Source organism: Dermatophagoides farinae, chromosome 4, assembly GCF_024713945.1.
Source record: "Dermatophagoides farinae isolate YC_2012a chromosome 4, ASM2471394v1, whole genome shotgun sequence".
NCBI classification, from domain to species: domain Eukaryota; kingdom Metazoa; phylum Arthropoda; class Arachnida; order Sarcoptiformes; family Pyroglyphidae; genus Dermatophagoides; species Dermatophagoides farinae.
This window is the reverse complement of record NC_134680.1, coordinates 4,551,018-4,568,921: the sequence shown is the minus strand read 5'-3', so window position 1 is coordinate 4,568,921 and position 17,904 is coordinate 4,551,018. Positions and strand designations below refer to the sequence as shown.

The 17,904-nt window shown below is 30.1% G+C and overlaps 7 protein-coding genes across 10 annotated transcripts; 3 read left to right on the top strand and 4 right to left on the bottom strand.

Annotated features, from left to right (window-relative positions):
- Positions 1 to 117: 117 nt before the first annotated feature.
- LOC124490468 (uncharacterized) lies at positions 118 to 3,150 on the top strand. The gene is made up of 3 exons (XM_047052985.2): positions 118 to 1,033; positions 1,107 to 2,113; positions 2,176 to 3,150. The coding sequence occupies exons 1-3, from the start codon at positions 547 to 549 to the stop codon at positions 2,716 to 2,718; spliced, it is 2,037 nt and encodes a 678-aa protein (XP_046908941.1). The 5' UTR covers positions 118 to 546; the 3' UTR covers positions 2,719 to 3,150.
- A 43-nt stretch (positions 3,151 to 3,193) lies between these two features.
- On the top strand, positions 3,194 to 6,828 carry LOC124490471 (uncharacterized). Of its 2 annotated transcripts, XM_047052990.2 has the most exons (4): positions 3,435 to 3,509; positions 3,698 to 4,447; positions 4,519 to 5,368; positions 5,439 to 6,828. In XM_047052990.2, exons 2-4 carry the CDS (start codon positions 3,714 to 3,716, stop codon positions 5,487 to 5,489), a joined length of 1,635 nt encoding a protein of 544 aa, XP_046908946.1. In that variant the 5' UTR covers positions 3,435 to 3,509; positions 3,698 to 3,713; the 3' UTR covers positions 5,490 to 6,828. The 2 variants fall into 2 exon arrangements, with proteins under 2 accessions (XP_046908945.1, XP_046908946.1); XM_047052989.2 differs by having other exon boundaries at positions 3,194 to 4,447.
- On the bottom strand, positions 5,534 to 7,103 carry LOC124490485 (ATPase ASNA1 homolog). Its single transcript, XM_047053004.2, has 2 exons — positions 6,914 to 7,103; positions 5,534 to 6,828 (listed from the first exon to the last, which is right to left on the bottom strand). Exon 2 carries the CDS (start codon positions 6,806 to 6,808, stop codon positions 5,783 to 5,785), a length of 1,026 nt encoding a protein of 341 aa, XP_046908960.1. The 5' UTR covers positions 6,809 to 6,828; positions 6,914 to 7,103; the 3' UTR covers positions 5,534 to 5,782.
- Positions 7,104 to 7,512: 409 nt separating this feature from the next.
- Positions 7,513 to 11,732, bottom strand: LOC124490487 (very long chain fatty acid elongase 7). Of its 3 annotated transcripts, none has more exons than XM_075730648.1 (2): positions 10,931 to 11,732; positions 7,513 to 8,599 (listed from the first exon to the last, which is right to left on the bottom strand). In XM_075730648.1, the coding sequence occupies exon 2, from the start codon at positions 8,512 to 8,514 to the stop codon at positions 7,618 to 7,620; it is 897 nt and encodes a 298-aa protein (XP_075586763.1). In that variant the 5' UTR covers positions 8,515 to 8,599; positions 10,931 to 11,732; the 3' UTR covers positions 7,513 to 7,617. The 3 variants fall into 3 exon arrangements, with proteins under 3 accessions (XP_075586763.1, XP_046908963.2, XP_075586765.1); XM_047053007.2 differs by having other exon boundaries at positions 7,513 to 8,557; XM_075730650.1 differs by lacking the exon at positions 10,931 to 11,732 and adding an exon at positions 10,550 to 10,561 and having other exon boundaries at positions 7,513 to 8,557.
- Positions 8,696 to 9,703, bottom strand: LOC124490264 (very long chain fatty acid elongase 4-like). The gene has a single exon (XM_047052735.2). It carries the CDS (start codon positions 9,512 to 9,514, stop codon positions 8,696 to 8,698), a length of 819 nt encoding a protein of 272 aa, XP_046908691.2. The 5' UTR covers positions 9,515 to 9,703.
- A 1,348-nt stretch (positions 11,733 to 13,080) lies between the features above and the next one.
- LOC124490474 (ectonucleoside triphosphate diphosphohydrolase 5) lies at positions 13,081 to 14,936 on the top strand. The gene has a single exon (XM_047052992.2). It carries the CDS (start codon positions 13,081 to 13,083, stop codon positions 14,455 to 14,457), a length of 1,377 nt encoding a protein of 458 aa, XP_046908948.2. The 3' UTR covers positions 14,458 to 14,936.
- LOC124490482 (uncharacterized) lies at positions 14,700 to 17,634 on the bottom strand. The gene is made up of 4 exons (XM_047053001.2): positions 16,051 to 17,634; positions 15,746 to 15,979; positions 15,507 to 15,656; positions 14,700 to 15,437 (listed from the first exon to the last, which is right to left on the bottom strand). Exons 1-4 carry the CDS (start codon positions 16,615 to 16,617, stop codon positions 14,973 to 14,975), a joined length of 1,416 nt encoding a protein of 471 aa, XP_046908957.2. The 5' UTR covers positions 16,618 to 17,634; the 3' UTR covers positions 14,700 to 14,972.
- Between the last annotated feature and the right edge of the window lie 270 nt (positions 17,635 to 17,904).

Sequence of the window (17,904 nt, the reverse complement as noted above, 5' to 3'; positions counted from 1 at the left end):
GAATACATGGTAGCAGTATACAATGATAGTGATCCGCCATTGTTATCGATTTTAGAATAATGGTAATAATATCCACTTATACCACTACTACTAATACTATGACCATAATAAACTGATACAGCTGTATTTGAGTTCTTATGTGTAGATGTAGATGTATAGTTTTTTTTTTTTGTTCGGGTTATCTATCTTGATACACTCAAATACACGTTTTTTGTTGTCATCATTATCACATATTGGGTCTTTTATCTTTTGGATGTTGGAATATTTTTTTTTGTCGGGTGATTCTTATTTATTTCTGTTTGCATATATGTTGACCGGTTTGTTATGTGATTATATAGAATTGATGTGGTATTATTGAATTGAAATCCATTGTCTGTATATATATGTGCTCGTGTGTCTGTGTGTGTGTGTGTGTGTTCATCAATATTCTGAAATTCAAGAATTTTTTTTTAGTAGCATTGTTGTTGTTATCCATAAGATAATTTAAAATTTTGAATAATTAGTAATTGATGATCATCATCATCATCATCATTGAATTGATAATCAATGATGATGGCCGAAGTGAAAACATCTTCATCAGCACCATCCACACCGGTGGTAAAGTCGAATACAACGAATCAACAATCATCCACTGGATCATCATCGAATATTAAAATTAATATCCGTTCAACAATGGATAATAATCGTCCACCATCTGCTCGAAATAATAACAATAATGATAATACAAGAAGTGGTAGTGATGGTGGTAATAAAATGTTTTCAAAAATGAAATCCGATTCTGATCTTGGATCACAACAACAACAACAGCAATCATCGGATAATCAACAACAACAATCACAGAATAAACAACAACAACAACAGAATAAGAAACGTAAATTGAATAATAATTATCATCATAATCAAGATGGTGATCAATCATCATTAAATTATAATGGTCTACCATCATCACAGCCACAAATGATTGGTCCTCGTTTAACTGGACAGCCAATTTATGAATTTCCACCACAGGATTCATCAACCCAAACATTTACAGGTTTGATTATTTATATTTAATGTTTTTTTCTACTAATGATGATGTAAACATCCATTCATGTCATCATCAATAGGAAGATGTCGTTTATTCGTAGCCAATCTACCATCCACAGCAACAGAAGAAGCACTACGTAAATTATTCTCGGAATTTGGACAAACATCCGAAATATTCATTGGTAAAGGAAATCAATTTGCATTCATTAAGATGGATACACGTATTAATGCAGAGAATGCAAAAAATGCATTGGATGGTAAACCATTCGAAGGCCGTACATTACGTGTACGTCTTGCTGCTCATGCTGCTGCGATCAAAGTGACGAATATACCGCCATGTGTTTCGAATGAATTATTACAATATGCATTTAGTACATTTGGTCCAATTGAACGTGCCATTGTTGTTGCCGATGATCGTGGCCGTTCATTAAATGAAGGTATTATTGAATTTGCCCGTAAATCATCAGCACAAGCAGCGATAAAAAAATGTCAAAATGAATGTCTATTATTGACGGCATCACCATTACCTTGTATTGCAACATCATTGGAATCACGTGACGAAGAAGAAGGTGTACCGGAAAAAAATATTCTATATCAATCGGATTATCGTCGTGAACGTGAAATTGGTCCACGATTCTCCGAACAGAATACAGTGGAAAATGAATTAGCGAAAAAATGGAAAGAATTCATGCAACATGAATCCGAACGAAGACAAGCATTCGAAACAGAAATGCAACAGAAACGTGAAAATTTCATTGTACAAATGGAATATTTTCGTTTGGAAGAGGAAACCAAACGATTACGAGAACAATTACAACGAATGGAATCACAAATACAACATATGAATGTTGAACGTGATACACGGCAAGATTATGAACGACAACGTGAAGAAATGCGTCGACATCATGAAAATGTTCTTCGACAACAGGAAGAACAATTGATGGGTGGTCAACAACAGCATACACCAAATGATGTGAATATGCTACGACGACAGGAAAGTGATCTACGACAACAAGTAACCACATTACATCAGATGTTGGAACGTCAAGAGCAATCCTTACGTCAGATGGATCCGATGGGGCAACATGTAAGTTTTAACATTTATTTTTCGATGTTTAGAAAAACATATATCCCTTTGTTTTTCATTAGATGGATTCTCAGGTCTATGGACAACAACAATCTCAAATGATGCCCGGTAGTAATGTTGGTAATGGTCCATCACAACCTCCACAACCAGTTCAACCACCACCACATCCATCGCAAATGAGTGGAGCCAATCCAATGGCCGGAATGATTGGACCGCCACCGCCACCACAACATGGTCCAACAAATCCTTATGGCCATCAACATGTAAATCATCATTATGGTGGTATACCACCGCCACATCATCAACAACAGCAGCAGCAACCTCCACCCCAACATCCACAAATGAGTCATCATCATCTTCATCCTTATGGTGGTGTACCACCACCACCCCTACCTGGTCATCATCCTGGTGGACATCCAGGACAAATGCAACAACCACCATCAAGACAACCGGTACCGATTGTGCCGTATAATGGTGTTCCACCACCACAGTTATATGGTCCACAACCACCATCTCAGCAACAACAACAACAACAACAATCTGGAATGAATCATGGTGACGGAAATGATAATGGTAACTATGGAAAACGTAATCGACGATATTGATATTATTAATGGATAGAAACACAACCAGTCTGATGATATAATGGCCCGAATCTTTTGCATATTCAAAAAATTTATTATCATTAATTTCACATCGCATCAATTCAAAAGTATCTCTATATTTGCTTTTTTTTATTTTACATTTCATTTCCCTCTCATTATTATTATTATTATTATTATTATTTCCGTTTGTTTTGAATAATCTTATCATAACAACAACAACAACAATAATGATAATTTTTCATGATCATCATCACACATTCATCTATATCACATTTTCATTATATTTTCTAAATGAAAAAAAATATATTCTGAACCATTTTAAAATATGAATATGATAATATTGATCAATGATTTTGATGATCAGCTGTTTTTTTTCCGATTCTTTTTTTTGTGGTAAAAATAAAAAAAAAATAAAGATTTTTTTTTCTTTTTTATAATGGAATTGATTTTTTTTGTTGAATAAATAATTTTGTTATATTCAATAAATGGAAATAGTCGGAAATTGTATGAAATTCATATTCATATTTTTTTGCCGAAAACAATATGTTTCCGAAGAATTCATAATATAATGATGATGATGATGATATGATAAATTGCGTGTTCAATAGAAATTATGTGCAAAATTTTTTCTTTTATATAGTAATGTATATGAAAATCAACATTGTTATGATTATTATTATTATTATGTTTCAACAATATCGATTCAAAATATGAATCAAACCAAGACAAATTCTTTTTTCAAATTTATTTATTATTATTATGATTATGATAATATATTCTGTTGTCCACAAGTACGTATTGTATTGTTTTTTTTTATTTTGTCTTTCAATCATAAAAAGTCGACACAATTTGGATCGATTATTTTGGATTTTTTTCTGAATTTTTTTTATGTTTTTTTTTTTTTTTTTGATTTTTCACATATATTGTTGTTGACAACTTCATACGGTAATGTTCTCGATCTTTTATTCTATGGTCAAAGCAATGATGATTGTTGAATGTTCAACCGTCTAATAAGAAGATTTAATGCCAAAAAATTTGGCAAGAAAATAAAGTTCAATGGACATTGGGCATCCAGTATTATAAAAGTGAAAAAAAATCGAAAAAAAACCACCACAAAAATGTCACAAACACAACGGAATCGAATATTTCCAAATCATCATAATGGTGGTGTTGTTGGTGATCGTAATCATCCATATCGAACATGGTATCATAATTCAATGGATTCACTTACGTTAGACGATACAAATAATCAAACAATCAAACAGAAATCGATACAAAAATATGGAAATTTCAATTCATTATTTCGTAGTTCACAATCCACAGTTGATTTTCAATATTTTCATGATTATCTTTGGCAATTGGAATCATTGGCACGAATGATTGGATTCAATCTTTTCGAACGTGAATTTCTACCAAAAGATGGTGGTCAATTAAAAACCATTGAAGAATGTATTGATCGTCCAAATATGCGTATCAATGGTGATTCAAAACGATTCTCTATCATTTTCTGGCGTTTATTATTGACCGTGCTGTTAATCAATCAGATTTTCTGTATTGGTTGGATAATTTATTGTGATGAAAAAATTGATGATGAACATGAGCAATTGATTAGTTTGTATGTGGGTGATATACTCATAGCATTCGGTACACATGTAGATCTTTTATCATTACATTTATTCGGATTTTGCTGGGTATTGAATGCAACTTTTTGCTACTTTTGGATCACACGGTAACTAATTCTCTAATATTTATTTTTCATATTAATTCATTTTAAATTCTCTACAATTAAACAAAAATAAGAAAACGTAATCAAATGCGTAAATGGCTCATCAAGTTTGATGGTTTATACACGGAAACATCTTATTATGTGAATAAAGATATTGAACCAGAATTTCGACAACGAATGAAATCGGCATTATGGTGGGCAAAATTATTCATCAAAATATCCTTGATTGGTACAGTTGTAATAATTGTTAGTTTGTCATTCATTTCATTTAAAACTGACATCGGTTATCGTTTATTCACCAATGATAATCATGGTCAAATAGCTATTATAATACATTTTATATGGTTTATATTCACACTCATAATTGGATGTTTAACGATGATAATCAATTGGACAGCATTAGGTCATCATTTTATAATCTGTCATGCAATACATATTCGTTATGATGAAATTAAACGTGATCTAGAATATGCTGTATTGAGTGATCGTTCTGTTCATACGAAACCTGAACAGCTAAGCGGTCTAATTATAAAACATTATAATGTCGGTGAAATGGTTAAACATGCAAACAAACATCTTAAATTTTATCTATTCATATTCTATATGATATTTGCACCACATATTTGTTTCGTATCTTATCAGATAATATTTTCAACAAAATATACTCCTCAAGGAAGATTATTATTAGCTGCAATAATGATGGTTGGTGATCTATTCCAGGTCTATTATGTTTCAGTATTATCGGCACAGATCACTACGAAAGCACATGAACCATATTATGCAATGCATGGTGTTAATAAATTTGATAATTTACCAGAAAGCGTTCAATTACAATCAACATTATTCATGCAACGTATATCGAATACAACGACCGGTTTAACAATATTGGATTCATTCGTATTAACCAGTGGTCTTATATCAAGTGTAAGAATATTTTTTCAGAATCAATTTAAATTTTTTTTTTAAATTCTGTTTTCTGTCAAATTCTATCCAGATGTTAACGGCAATAATTACCTATTTTTCGGTCATTCTTGAAAGTTCATAAATGGGGATTCTAACAAGAAAAAATTTCCATCAAATCTCAAATATCTCAAGATAGAATCGTAGTGTTTTCATGTTAATGTTTTTTTTAAATGACAATCCAAAAAAAGAAAGTCAATAATTAATTTAGTTTTATTCATTTTAAAACAGCAAAAAAAAATCATCTTAAAAAATTTTTGTTGACCAATTAAATATCGATAAATTGACAAAAAAAAAAAAATCAATCAAATTTACTTTCATTCAAATAAAAATTATTGGGTGATAGCTGGAAAGAGGCTGTTGTGCTGATGATGAACATTAAGATGAATGACCACTTGATGATGATGGATCATATGGTTCGATTAGATTTTTACTAAATGAAATAACACGTTCCGGTCCACGTACTTCATCATCTAATAATGGTAATTTTGTAACATGAAAATCTTCATATAATTCTTCAATTTGATTTAGATATTTTTGTTGTATACGAATTCTTGCACGGCATACATTACAATTGATTGGTTGACCATTCGGATACATGATCAATTGATTGACAATAATATTATGCGTGTCGATATTCATTTTCGTTAATTCTTGTACTAAACGTTCAGTTTCATATAGTGATAGAAATTCAGCAATACAAACACAAACAAATGTGGTTTGTTCAGGATTTTTGAACTGTTCATTAATAGTCTTTATGATTGGTAATAATTCTTCAATTTTTGTATTAATCATTTCACCTGAATTACTTTGTAAACCAAACATTGTCGATAATGAACTAAACATTGAACTAAATTGTGATTTGATTCGCATAAAACTACCTAAACTTTTTTCTACAATTGTTGGAAATGTTAACAAACGAAGTGTATGTCCAGTTGGTGCCGTATCGAATACAACAACATCATAGTTCATTGATTTTACTAATTTCATTACTTCACCATATGACATCGCTTCATCGATACCGGGAAATGAACCTAAAAGATCTTTAATGATACCTCTTGCTGAACGCATGGGATCATCTTGTTGAAAAAAATCATCCGGCAATTGTTCGGTACCAAGATTTGGATCAATTTCCATTGCATATAGATTGGTAAATCCGTTGACCAATGTTGGTACTTTAGAAAATTTCTGATTGAATGCATCACTTATGTTATGTGCCGGATCAGTCGATATGATCAATACGCTTTCACGAACTTTAGCTAATTGTACGGATAATGAACATGAACAAGTTGTTTTACCAACACCACCTTTACCACCGACAAATATCCATTTTAATGTTTTCTGTTCGATTATATTCCGTATGGATGGCTCTAATGGTTCAAGAATTTCATCACCGGCATCCATTATTCTCGATAAACACAAAACTATTTCATCAACAAAACAAAAAAAATGGAAACCAATTAATTTCGAATCAAAACAAGAATATTTTATTATTTGAGCAATACTTACGTCGAACACTCTCGAACAAGAAATTCAAGATTTTTTTCCTTTTCAGCTAGCACTTTTTTTTCTGGATGAAGCCACACAATCATAAAGATCGTGATTTGCCGATGATCAATAAAAACAACACTCAATGAAACATTTAATCATCCAGAAAAAAACGATAGATGTACATGTGAGAAAAACGATGACGATGACCATTGTAAAAACAAGTGAAAGAAAAATGAATGGTATTTTATATATTGGTCGTCTATTTCATCAATACCAGGTCGATTGGTGTTAAAATTGATGCATAGTACAGAGTAAACCAAGTGTATTGCAACGTGTATATTTTAATTCGAACGTTCAAATGTGAAGCGCGAATGAAAAATTTGTGTTTTTCATCTACAAAAATTAAAAAATTTTCCATTTCATCATTTGCAATATTTATTGAAGAAATGGCGAAAATTTGACAATTTTCACAAATACCTGTTAAAGAGAAAACAAAATGATTTTTTTTTGTTGTTATCATTTGTGTTTTTTTTTCTGGGGCAACTTTCGTCGCTTATTTAACCACTCCAAATTAATAGATGAGAAAAATCATCAACGAAAAAAACGACAACAACAACAACAAAATACAACAGTTTATTCAAATAAAAATAATATATATGAAAAACAATTAGTTTTTTATGTGTGTGTGTTTGTGTGTGTCTTGTTTTGTTTGTTTGTTTGTTTTAATGAATCTTTTCATGTACATTTTTATTATTGGCTAAATCAAATTGTCGTTGTTTTTGTTCCTGTTGTTGTTGTTGTTGTAATTGTTTTTTACGATAAGATTTTTGATAAAATTCATAAAACATATAGAAAAAGAATGGATTCTGTGCAAAACCTAGCCAAAATAGGCCAGGTGGAAAACCTTCTTGTAAGAATACCATAATAATACCATAAATACCACAGATTGTAAATTGTAATAATTGTAATTGTGTTATATATTTTTTCCACCAAAGATATTTCTGTATTTCTGGCCCGAATGCTGCTAATGCATAATATAAATACATTATTGAATGTATAAATGTATTTAACATAAGAAATAATCCAACAACCGGTGCTTGTGGTGCAATTTTCACTGTCATCCAACCAATTAATGGTACTAATGTATGATGATAAATATGTAAAAATGTAATTTGTTGTTGTTTTTTCCGCAGGACAAAAAACACCGTATCCAATAGATCGGCCCAACGTGTTAGATAGCAAATATAACCGATACGAATTTCATATATTGTTTCTGGTGTAAAATCATTAACATCGGGAAATTTAAAATTTAAAAAACGTCTCCCATAATCAATACGGCTTGTGATGAATGTGAATAAAAATAAATTAATAATGACCATACTAATATTGTAGATTAACATTGGTATCCGTAGAATGAATGGTGGTCGATCACGCATGAACCATGGTCCAATTAATTTAACAAATAATAGATAGATCAATAATATAATGATTACTGGTTCAGGTCCCGATTCAATTAATGGAAAATGGCGGGTTCGTGGATCAGCTGCTTCTATCCAATAATCATGAAAACAATACCAGAATCCATTCCATATTCGTTTGATTATCATCATTATGTCCATTTATTTTTGTTGAGAAAAAAAATTCCTAGAATTTTTTTCAAAACTAAAAAAAAAAAAATATCAGAAAATAAAACAAAAACAAAAGCTGTAAAAAACAATGGATTTTTATTTAATCTAAACGAAGGATTTTTTTTTCTATTTGAAAACAAAAAATTAATTTTTTTTTGTTAAATTCAACGATTCAAAGATGTTTTTTCTTGTTGTGATAAGATTTTCGATAAAAATCATAAAACATATAGAAAAAGAATGGATTCTGTGCAAAACCTAACCAGAAAAGAAATTTTGGAAAACCTTCGGCCAGGAATACCATCAATATACCATAGATACCACAGATGGTAAATTGTATTAATTGTAATTGGGTAATATATTTTTTCCACCAAAGATAACGACGTAAATGATTACCGAATGCAGCTAATGCATAATATGTATACATAACAGCGTGGATGAATGAATTAAGCATTAAGAATAATATGATAACCGGTGCCTGTGGTGCTATCTTCAATGCCATCCAACCGATCAATGGTACTAATGTATGATGATAAATATGTAAAAATGTAATTTGTTGTTGTTTTTTTCGTAGAACAAAAAACACCGTATCCAATAGATCGGCCAAACGTGTTAGATAACATAGATAGCCATTATTAATTTCTGATATTGTACGTTCCGAATGGTCATTTGGATCGGGAAATTTAAATTGTAAAAATCTTTGACCATAATCAATATGATTCACAATGATTGATAGAAATATTACCGCATTAATTATGGCCATAATAATATCATATAATAACATTGGTATGAATACATCATATGGTTTACGATCATACATCCACCATGGACCAATTATTTTGACAAATAATAAATATGTTGCTAAAATTAATAGAACAATTTCGGGACCACCTTCAAACAATGGTAGATGATTGATACGTGGATCGGATGCATCGATCCAATATTGATGTAAACAATACCAGATTCCATAGGAAATATTTTTCAATAGATACATTATTTCAGAATAATTATTGGAGAATAAATTGAAACAGTTGAAAAACAAGTGAACGAACGAACGAAAAAAAAGGTGAAATTCAAATCCAAAAGAAAAACAAAATGATGCTCAAAATTGAAAAATATCATCACCATATATTCAGAGTATATGATCGAAAAACGAGGAAATTTCAATTTTATTTGATTTGTGTTTGACCAATGTATTCAGATTGAAATATAATGTCAACATTGTTTCACCAGAAATTAATTGAAGAAAATTTGAAAATCAAATAAATTTTGAGGAAATTTTTCACCAAGAAAAATGCCCATTCAAATTTCCTTGTCTTTCTTTTTTTTTACTTAGAAATTTTGCTTGTTTTTTCTCGAAAAAAATAACGGTCACACACACATCATATTAATAAATGAGAGTATGACCATGATGTAATGACAAGTTGGACAATTTTCAAAAGAAAAAAAAATCAATTCAAATCACGAAAGATAAGCTTTATAAGCTGTTCACCTGTTATGACATATATATACAAACCCACACAAACTGTTAAAGATTATCAAAACATCTACAACCTATCATCTATTTAGACATGATGAAAATTGAAAAAAATCCAAAGAAAAAAAAATTTAATCCAATCATGTTCTAAGGATTTGACCAGCATTGAATTACGATTTATGTGTTTTTAGAATTGTTGTTGTTGATGTATAGAGACAATAGCCACACATCTACATTTGATTGTTTTCTTTGCAGCTTCTGATTGATGATGAATGAATTAGATTTGATATAATGAATTCATGACACACGACAAAGGAAAATAAATTCATGTGTCACACAATGGACACAGACAAATGATGACATATATTCCCTCCCTCGGTTATTCGTGTTCATAGAATCATTAATTGTGGCCATTCCATTGTTGTTCATGTGCACTAAATTTATATATAGATCAATCAATATACAGAAGAGGGAAAACAGATGAAGAAAAAAAATTTCTGAACAATTGAAATAAAATGTAAAAAAAATAAATCAATAAACAATCACACGTACACACTCAAAGGCACACAGTATGATGACAAAAAACAAATGTTTGTTTGATGATAAATGACATAATGAATGAATGAATGTCTGTCATCATCATGGATTCATGTGTATGTATCATGTCAACAAATATATCGATATATTGTTGACCGAAAAAAAGATATACAATATAGAACAGACAATAAATGATGACGATGACGGCAACGAATCAATTTTCACAGTTAAATATAACGAACAATGATTGAAAAAAAAGAAGAAGAGGAAAAAACAATGAAACCAGGATATTATTATTGATTATTGTATAAATATTGACAATGATTAAAAATCAATCATTGTCTAATGAAAAAAAAATTTGTTTTTTTTCTACAAGAAAAAAAAATTATCACTTACCACTTATGAACAAAGATGATGAAGAAGAAAATGAACACGCAGAAAAAAATGGGGTAAGATTAATTGATTGATGAAAAATTGATTGATTTTCGATCAAACGTGAACAATAATAACAGCAAAAAAAAAAAGATTCGAATCGAACGTCTATTCGTGTAGTGATTCGAACGAAGATTAAAGTTCACGATGTTTTCTTTTTTGCTTGTTGACCGTTGTTTTTTTCTGGTTCAACTGGTTTTTGGAATTTATTTAAATTATTTTTTTTTCTTTTCTTCTTCTTTAACAAATCATACGATCAACGCAACACCATCTTCATCATTTATTTGAACGAAGAAAAAAAAATTACTGTTAACCGGTGGAAAAAAAATTTGTTTTTTTTGCTGTGATTCAATTCAATTTCAATTTGAAATTCGTTTTTCTGTCGTTTTTAGTTTATCAATTTGGTCTGGATTTCGGTTTTATGTTGCTTTTATATCACACCAAACAAAACACCTAAAAAATTTTTCACTTAAGAAAATTTCTATTTGCTCACTTATTTAAATGTGTGTGTGTGTGTGTGTGCGTTTGATGACGATGATTCGTTTGTCGTCTATTGCAAATATGGAAAATGAAATCCGATCGATGAAAAAAAAAAAATTATTCGTCAAACTCGAAACTTGACCCGAAATAGGTTACCGAACAGCCAAACAGCAACAATAACAACGGAGAAAAATAGAAATATTTTGAAATAAAAAAAAAACAACTCGACGTCAAGCTATGAATTTATATGTGAAGAACAAAAAACAAAAAATGTCGATGTTGTTCGAGAAAAAAAAGACAAAAAATTCATATATACAAATGGTGAATATACCACCATTCTCATTCCCATTTTATTATTTTTATCGAAAAATCATCAACCACGGTTTCAAGCTTGAAGATGTGAAACGAAAAAAACGCGAGAAAGAGAGAGAGAGAGAGAGAAAAGAAAACCAATGAAACAAAAAAAAAAAAAAAAGAAGAGTCGAATTTCTATTGTATTCAATCATTTTCTCTTTTCATCATCTTGGATCGGTTTTATTCCCGTGTCAAATTTTTTTTACCTTTCGTTCGAATGATTATAGATGTGATTGCCATCTTTTTTTTTCTCTCTCTCTCTCTTTCTTTTGTGGGTTTTGCTTATTGAAAAAAAATTCAAATTTGTTCCCAATGTAAGCAAGAGAGAGAGAGAATACTCGGTTTCTTTTTTCCATGAATGAATCGAAGATCATGGATAAAAATAGAAAATAAAAACTAAAAACAAAAACGTTGCTTACAACAACCACAATAATAATAAATTCAGGTAAGATAGACGGACGGTGTTACGGTAGGTTCCACTTTTGTTTATGATTAGAATCGATTTTTCATTTCGTTTCGCGTGATATAGATTTCGATATTTCATTGTCATGAATGTTAATGGAAAATTTAATCGTAAAATTCATTTTCATTATCGAGAAACAAAATATTCAAAATTCTTCATGGTTGATATGATAATTGAATATACATAAAACTTTCAACGAACATAAATAACGAGATGCCCGCCTTTTTTTCCCAAAATTCGAATCGAGCGTATTTTTTTTCGTTTCGATTCGCACATGCGCCTTTCATAGCGGTTTGATAGAGCCAAATTAGTAAACAAACACACCGACTTAGACCGGATTATTTATTGTTTGTTGTTGTTGATGATAATTTCGTCGGACCATTCTAATTTTTCTTTGAATCATTAATTAAAGTGAATATAATGTCATAAAATATAAATGTATGATCAATGATGATCAAACAATCAATTTGGGGTAATCAAATATTTGATGATGATGATGATATAACAAAGAGAAAAAAAAGATTTGATTGATAAACAAAACCGGTAAGTTTTGGTTACTTTTTGATTTCTTTTTTTTCATTTAATTTTATCATGATGAATTGATTATCACAATTTTTTTTTCTTCCATATAAATGTCGATTGGGAATTTGAATTTGATAAAATGAAATTGCACTGTAATTTGATATACAGTTAATCAATTTTTTTTTGGAATTGTGTGTATCATTCAAATAAACGAAAAGAAAAAATCGAAATTTACTAATCGAACCTCAGGTTAAACACATTATTATTTTTTTTCATCGACGAATGTGAATAAATCATGAACAATATGAAATTAGCAACAACGACGACGATGATGACATTCATAACGAAAATGATGACAAAACAATTATATATTCTATTCATATTGATAACGGCCTTATCGATTACTGGGCCGTTTATTTCGTTTAATTCAAAATATTATGGAACACAATTAATACGACATCCAATTGAATCGACTAAAGATATGATTAAAGATCAGAATTTTGTCATCATTCTTGATGGTGGTAGTACCGGAACACGTATCCATATATTTGCATTCGAAATTAATTTTGATATTAAACAACAACGAATTCTATTGGAACGTGAAGATTTTTTCCACACAACACCGGGTCTATCATCATTTCATCATAATCTAACGGAATTGTCCAAAAATCTTCGACCATTAATTGGTAAAGCATTGGATATTGTACCTGGTTTTCTTGCCGATCGAACACCAATCATATTGAAAGCAACAGCCGGATTACGTTTACTTTCGAATCGTGATGCTAATCGTATTCTTCAACATGTACATCAACAATTTCGATCGTTACCATTTAAAGTTGATGATGATTCTGTTACGATGCTCGAAGAAAATGATGAAGGTCTTTTTGCATGGTATACGGTAAATTTTCTGCTACATAAACTTCATAAAATTAATGAATCAATTGCTACGTTGGATTTGGGTGGTGGCTCAACACAGATAACATTTTCTACATATAATATGAATACATTGATTCGATCACATCAATATATTGTACAAAGAAATATTGAAGGTGAACAGGAATTTATCTATACACATTCATATCTAGGTCTTGGTCTGATGTCAGCACGTCGTTCAATTCTGGCTAATGATATTGATCATTCAAAATCATCATCAATCAAAACAGAATATAATCATCATCATGAATATTGGATACGTAGTCCTTGTTTTAAAATTCTACATAATGAAACATATCATTGGCAACAGGATCAGATTGTTTTTCATATTCAATATAATAATGATGGTGATGGTCAACGTACATGGTTCGAATGTTTATCACGTGTTGAACATTTTGTTATTGATGCCAATATTGATAGGCCAGAAGAGCTTCAACATCGGGAAATATATGCAATATCATATTTTTATGATCGTATGAAAGATATCAAAGTAATACGTAACGATAGTGGTCGTGTACGTGTTGGTGATTTTTTTCTTTACGCCGAAAATGTTTGCCGTGGTATGATCCGGATACGGCGACAGAATCCATTTCTTTGCGTCGATTTAACCTATATTGCTTGCTATCTTCATTATGGCCTTGGAATACCGATGACAAAAGATATAATGTTGGTGAAAAAAATTAATGGAATTGAAATTAGCTGGGCACTTGGTGCTGCTATTAATCTTTTTCATCATTAAACATTTTTTTTCAAATTTCAAATTTACTCACTCATTCGATTCGGATTTAAATCTGTGATAATAAGTATATTTATTTAGTGCATTTTTTCATTTTAACCTAACAACAACAACAACAAATCGATCATAACCATCCAGATGGCTCCACAATTGATATCTATATGAAATATTGACAAATGAGATAATTATCAATCATCATCATCAACAATCAACAATGACATTTAATTTATTTGTTAATTCACTGGTTTTTTCTTTCGTTTATTCATCATCATCATCATCAATTCAATTAATTTCGTAAATTATATTTACACATACACAAAACATGAATTTTGTTTCTTGGTTCCTATTTTTTTTTGTTTTTGTTTTTCCTGTGATTTGAACAACAATGATTCATGATCAATGTGGAAATGTTATAGAAAATTATTTTAGTTTTCAGTTATAAATGAATGAATAAATTATTAAATTAAAATTTCTTAATTATAATTAATTGTTTTTGATTTTTTTTTGGTTATTTTTTTTTAAATTTTTTGCGCAAAACAATAACCATCACCAATATCGATTATGGTTGCCAATAAACTATCGATTGTGTTTTTCATGAATCGAAGATTTTCATACCGTAACCATCTTTCATCATCACCATAACGATGATAATGGAAACTCATATCTTTACGCCATGGTCCAAGATCACTGAGTAATATTGAACGAAATGTTGTATCACGTTCAATTGGATACCAAAAACTTGCATGATCACTACGTGCAAATGTACCATATTTTGAATATTTTGACCAATTTTTTGATACTTCATGACTTAGTGTCGGTAATGGTGGATCCATCAATTTCAATGGATAAATTTGTTTATTTTTCCAATTTTTTTCCAAGAAAAAGAAAAGATCTTGATCAATATTTCGTCTTGACCATGCAGTCATGAAATTTCCTCTTGATCCAGCATCTTGAATCTCTTCAACAAATGCCGGTAATGTTGGCTATGATTGTGAACGATTTTAATTATAGATATGGAAGTGAAAAAAAAATTATTATTTGAAAATATTTACCCAAAAATCACGTAATGATTGGCTGGATTCTGTTGTATTGTATGCCAATAACATGTCCATAATATATGCACCATTAAATTTGGCTTGATTTTTACGTATTTCCGTCGGTATTAGATATTGTTGTACAAAATATTTACTACCTTTTAGATACTTGTTGTATATATTGATGAAATAATTTTTAAATCAAAATTGATCAATTTTCAGTAATAAATCAAATACAATAGATGCTAAATATTTACCTCTTCTTCCAGATCGAACAATGTGAAAATGATTGTCTTGTTAAAATAGCATTTATGTCTAGTAAGAAGACGAGCCATTTCAAGAACGGCAGCTGAACCAGAACCATTATCATCGATACCGGGTGATCGACGTACCGTATCATAATGGGCACCAATCAAATAGATTTCATCTTTCGGTGTTCCACGATATTTTCCCGGTAATATGGCAATAATGTTTGTTGCTGTTTGTCGTTTCTGTTAATTTTTTTTTTATTTTCAGGTAAAAAAAATTTTAAAATTCATATATGAAATTTTTTTTATTTTACCATTTTATCTTGTGTATATTCCGTTTTGAATACATGAAATGCTGTTTTTAAACCATAGCTAAGAAATTTATCCTTCAATGCTTCACGTAAATCACGAAGATATATTTTATCATCGGACCAATGTCGTGAACGAGAGAAAAATTGTCGAATCGTTGAATTCAATACATCGATAGATGTAATTGGGCTGAATGTTGGATCAATATGGAAAACATTTGTACCAATCATTATCGATGTACTTGTAGCAGTCGATGAACCTAATGGTCGATAATCAACTTGACCAAAACGTTCAAAATCACCATATTGTTGTAGATATTTGGCTGGTTCTTGAAATACAACCGGTTCATTATATAGTTGTGTATTATCATCGGTTCGTACATTCCACCATTGTGTAAAATTCCATGATGCTTGTCCATGGTGATTGAACGTTTCATCTGAGCTGGTTGATGATGAAGATGACGATGACGATGATCCATTGATAATATTTGTCAATTGAATAATTATCAACAACAACAACAACGATGATGACCACCATCGACGAATCGAATATTTTTTAATCAACATCATCATATAATTTTTGTCTGTGAATATTTCAAAATGATGGTGTGAGTGTGTATGTGACCAAGATTCGAAATGAATGACCAGGAAAAAAATCTTTTATTTTGCTCCAGGTAATTTGCGTTCTATTTACATCAACAACATTATAGAGAATCTAATCTAACGGAACAACTTTTTTTTATTTGTTTTTAAGGCCAAAAAAAACCGAAACAAGTTGGTCATATGATGATAATAATAATTTCCGTAAAAATTGTGTGGGAAAATAAAAACTAGATTTTTTTTTTTGGTGGTGGTTTTTTGTTGGACAATTTTTTTTTTATAACCCAAAAAGCAAATAGAAAAAAAATCAATCATTTGGCCTTGATTGACGACATCATCATGATCATCCTTTGCAGCCATCTCTAAATTTTGATATGAAAAAAAAAATTATTCAACAGGAGAAATTTTTGTTATTTTTTTTTCATCCACAACCAGTTTGTCTACATTACACATTTTATCATGTGATTGATGGTGGTGGTGGTGGTGGTGGATGACCAAAGTAAAATTATTTCTTTTTCATTTTTCACAGAAATATAAGACCTAAAAAACATTAACCAAATTGTTGATTTGATCAAATAAGATAAGATATCTCATCAATGTAAAAGAAATGGCCAAGATTCGCAATCAATTAATTGGTTCGTTTTTTTTTCTTTCGGAAACAGGAACTACTAAAAAAAAAATTGTTGTACCAATTATTTAAAAAAAAAATGGGGACAAATCAAACGAAAAAAATGTATGCTAATAATTTTTTTCAGTTTTTTTTTGTTTGTTTTTTCAATATCAAAAATGTGGTTCAATAAAAATTCCAATATCATAATAATTTCAAACAAGCTCAGTCATGACTGTCATTGTGATAAACTATTGATGGAAATTATCATATGGCCATATCAATTATCATCGGGTTTTGATTCATCATCATCGACAAAAAAAAAATACGAAGAAAAAGTGAAAAAAAAACAATGAACATTTTAGTGTTCGAAGGTCGTTTCTGCATACATTTTTTTTTTCATTGTTAGTTTTTCATTCACGATGATGACACGAAAATATTCTATATATAATAATTATAATACCGATAACGTTTCAGCGTCGACTCGAGAATCATGTAGCAGGATTCTTGTCTGGTTATTGGCTCTATATATCTATCTATATCATTATATTTATCCCAATGGCAAAGAAAAAAAAATGAATTGAAATTCAAAGAATTCTGTCGTCAACTATTATTTATTATTGAATGTTGCTTTTCAAATGAAAGAATCTCTT

Coding starts and splice junctions, on each gene's coding strand:
- LOC124490264 (XM_047052735.2), bottom strand. CDS start 9,514: ATGTATCTATTGAAAAATATTTCCTATGGAATCTGGTATTGTTTACAT.
- LOC124490468 (XM_047052985.2), top strand. CDS start 547: ATGATGATGGCCGAAGTGAAAACATCTTCATCAGCACCATCCACACCG. Junction 1,034..1,106: donor ATCAACCCAAACATTTACAG/GTTTGATTATTT, acceptor CATCATCAATAG/GAAGATGTCGTTTATTCGTA. Junction 2,114..2,175: donor TGGATCCGATGGGGCAACAT/GTAAGTTTTAAC, acceptor GTTTTTCATTAG/ATGGATTCTCAGGTCTATGG.
- LOC124490471 (XM_047052989.2), top strand. CDS start 3,714: ATGTTCAACCGTCTAATAAGAAGATTTAATGCCAAAAAATTTGGCAAG. Junction 4,448..4,518: donor TGCTACTTTTGGATCACACG/GTAACTAATTCT, acceptor AACAAAAATAAG/AAAACGTAATCAAATGCGTA. Junction 5,369..5,438: donor CCAGTGGTCTTATATCAAGT/GTAAGAATATTT, acceptor AATTCTATCCAG/ATGTTAACGGCAATAATTAC.
- LOC124490487 (XM_075730648.1), bottom strand. CDS start 8,514: ATGGACATAATGATGATAATCAAACGAATATGGAATGGATTCTGGTAT.
- LOC124490485 (XM_047053004.2), bottom strand. CDS start 6,808: ATGGATGCCGGTGATGAAATTCTTGAACCATTAGAGCCATCCATACGG.
- LOC124490482 (XM_047053001.2), bottom strand. CDS start 16,617: ATGATGATGTTGATTAAAAAATATTCGATTCGTCGATGGTGGTCATCA. Junction 15,657..15,745: donor TGTTCGATCTGGAAGAAGAG/GTAAATATTTAG, acceptor ATATACAACAAG/TATCTAAAAGGTAGTAAATA. Junction 15,438..15,506: donor AATCATTACGTGATTTTTGG/GTAAATATTTTC, acceptor TCACAATCATAG/CCAACATTACCGGCATTTGT.
- LOC124490474 (XM_047052992.2), top strand. CDS start 13,081: ATGAACAATATGAAATTAGCAACAACGACGACGATGATGACATTCATA.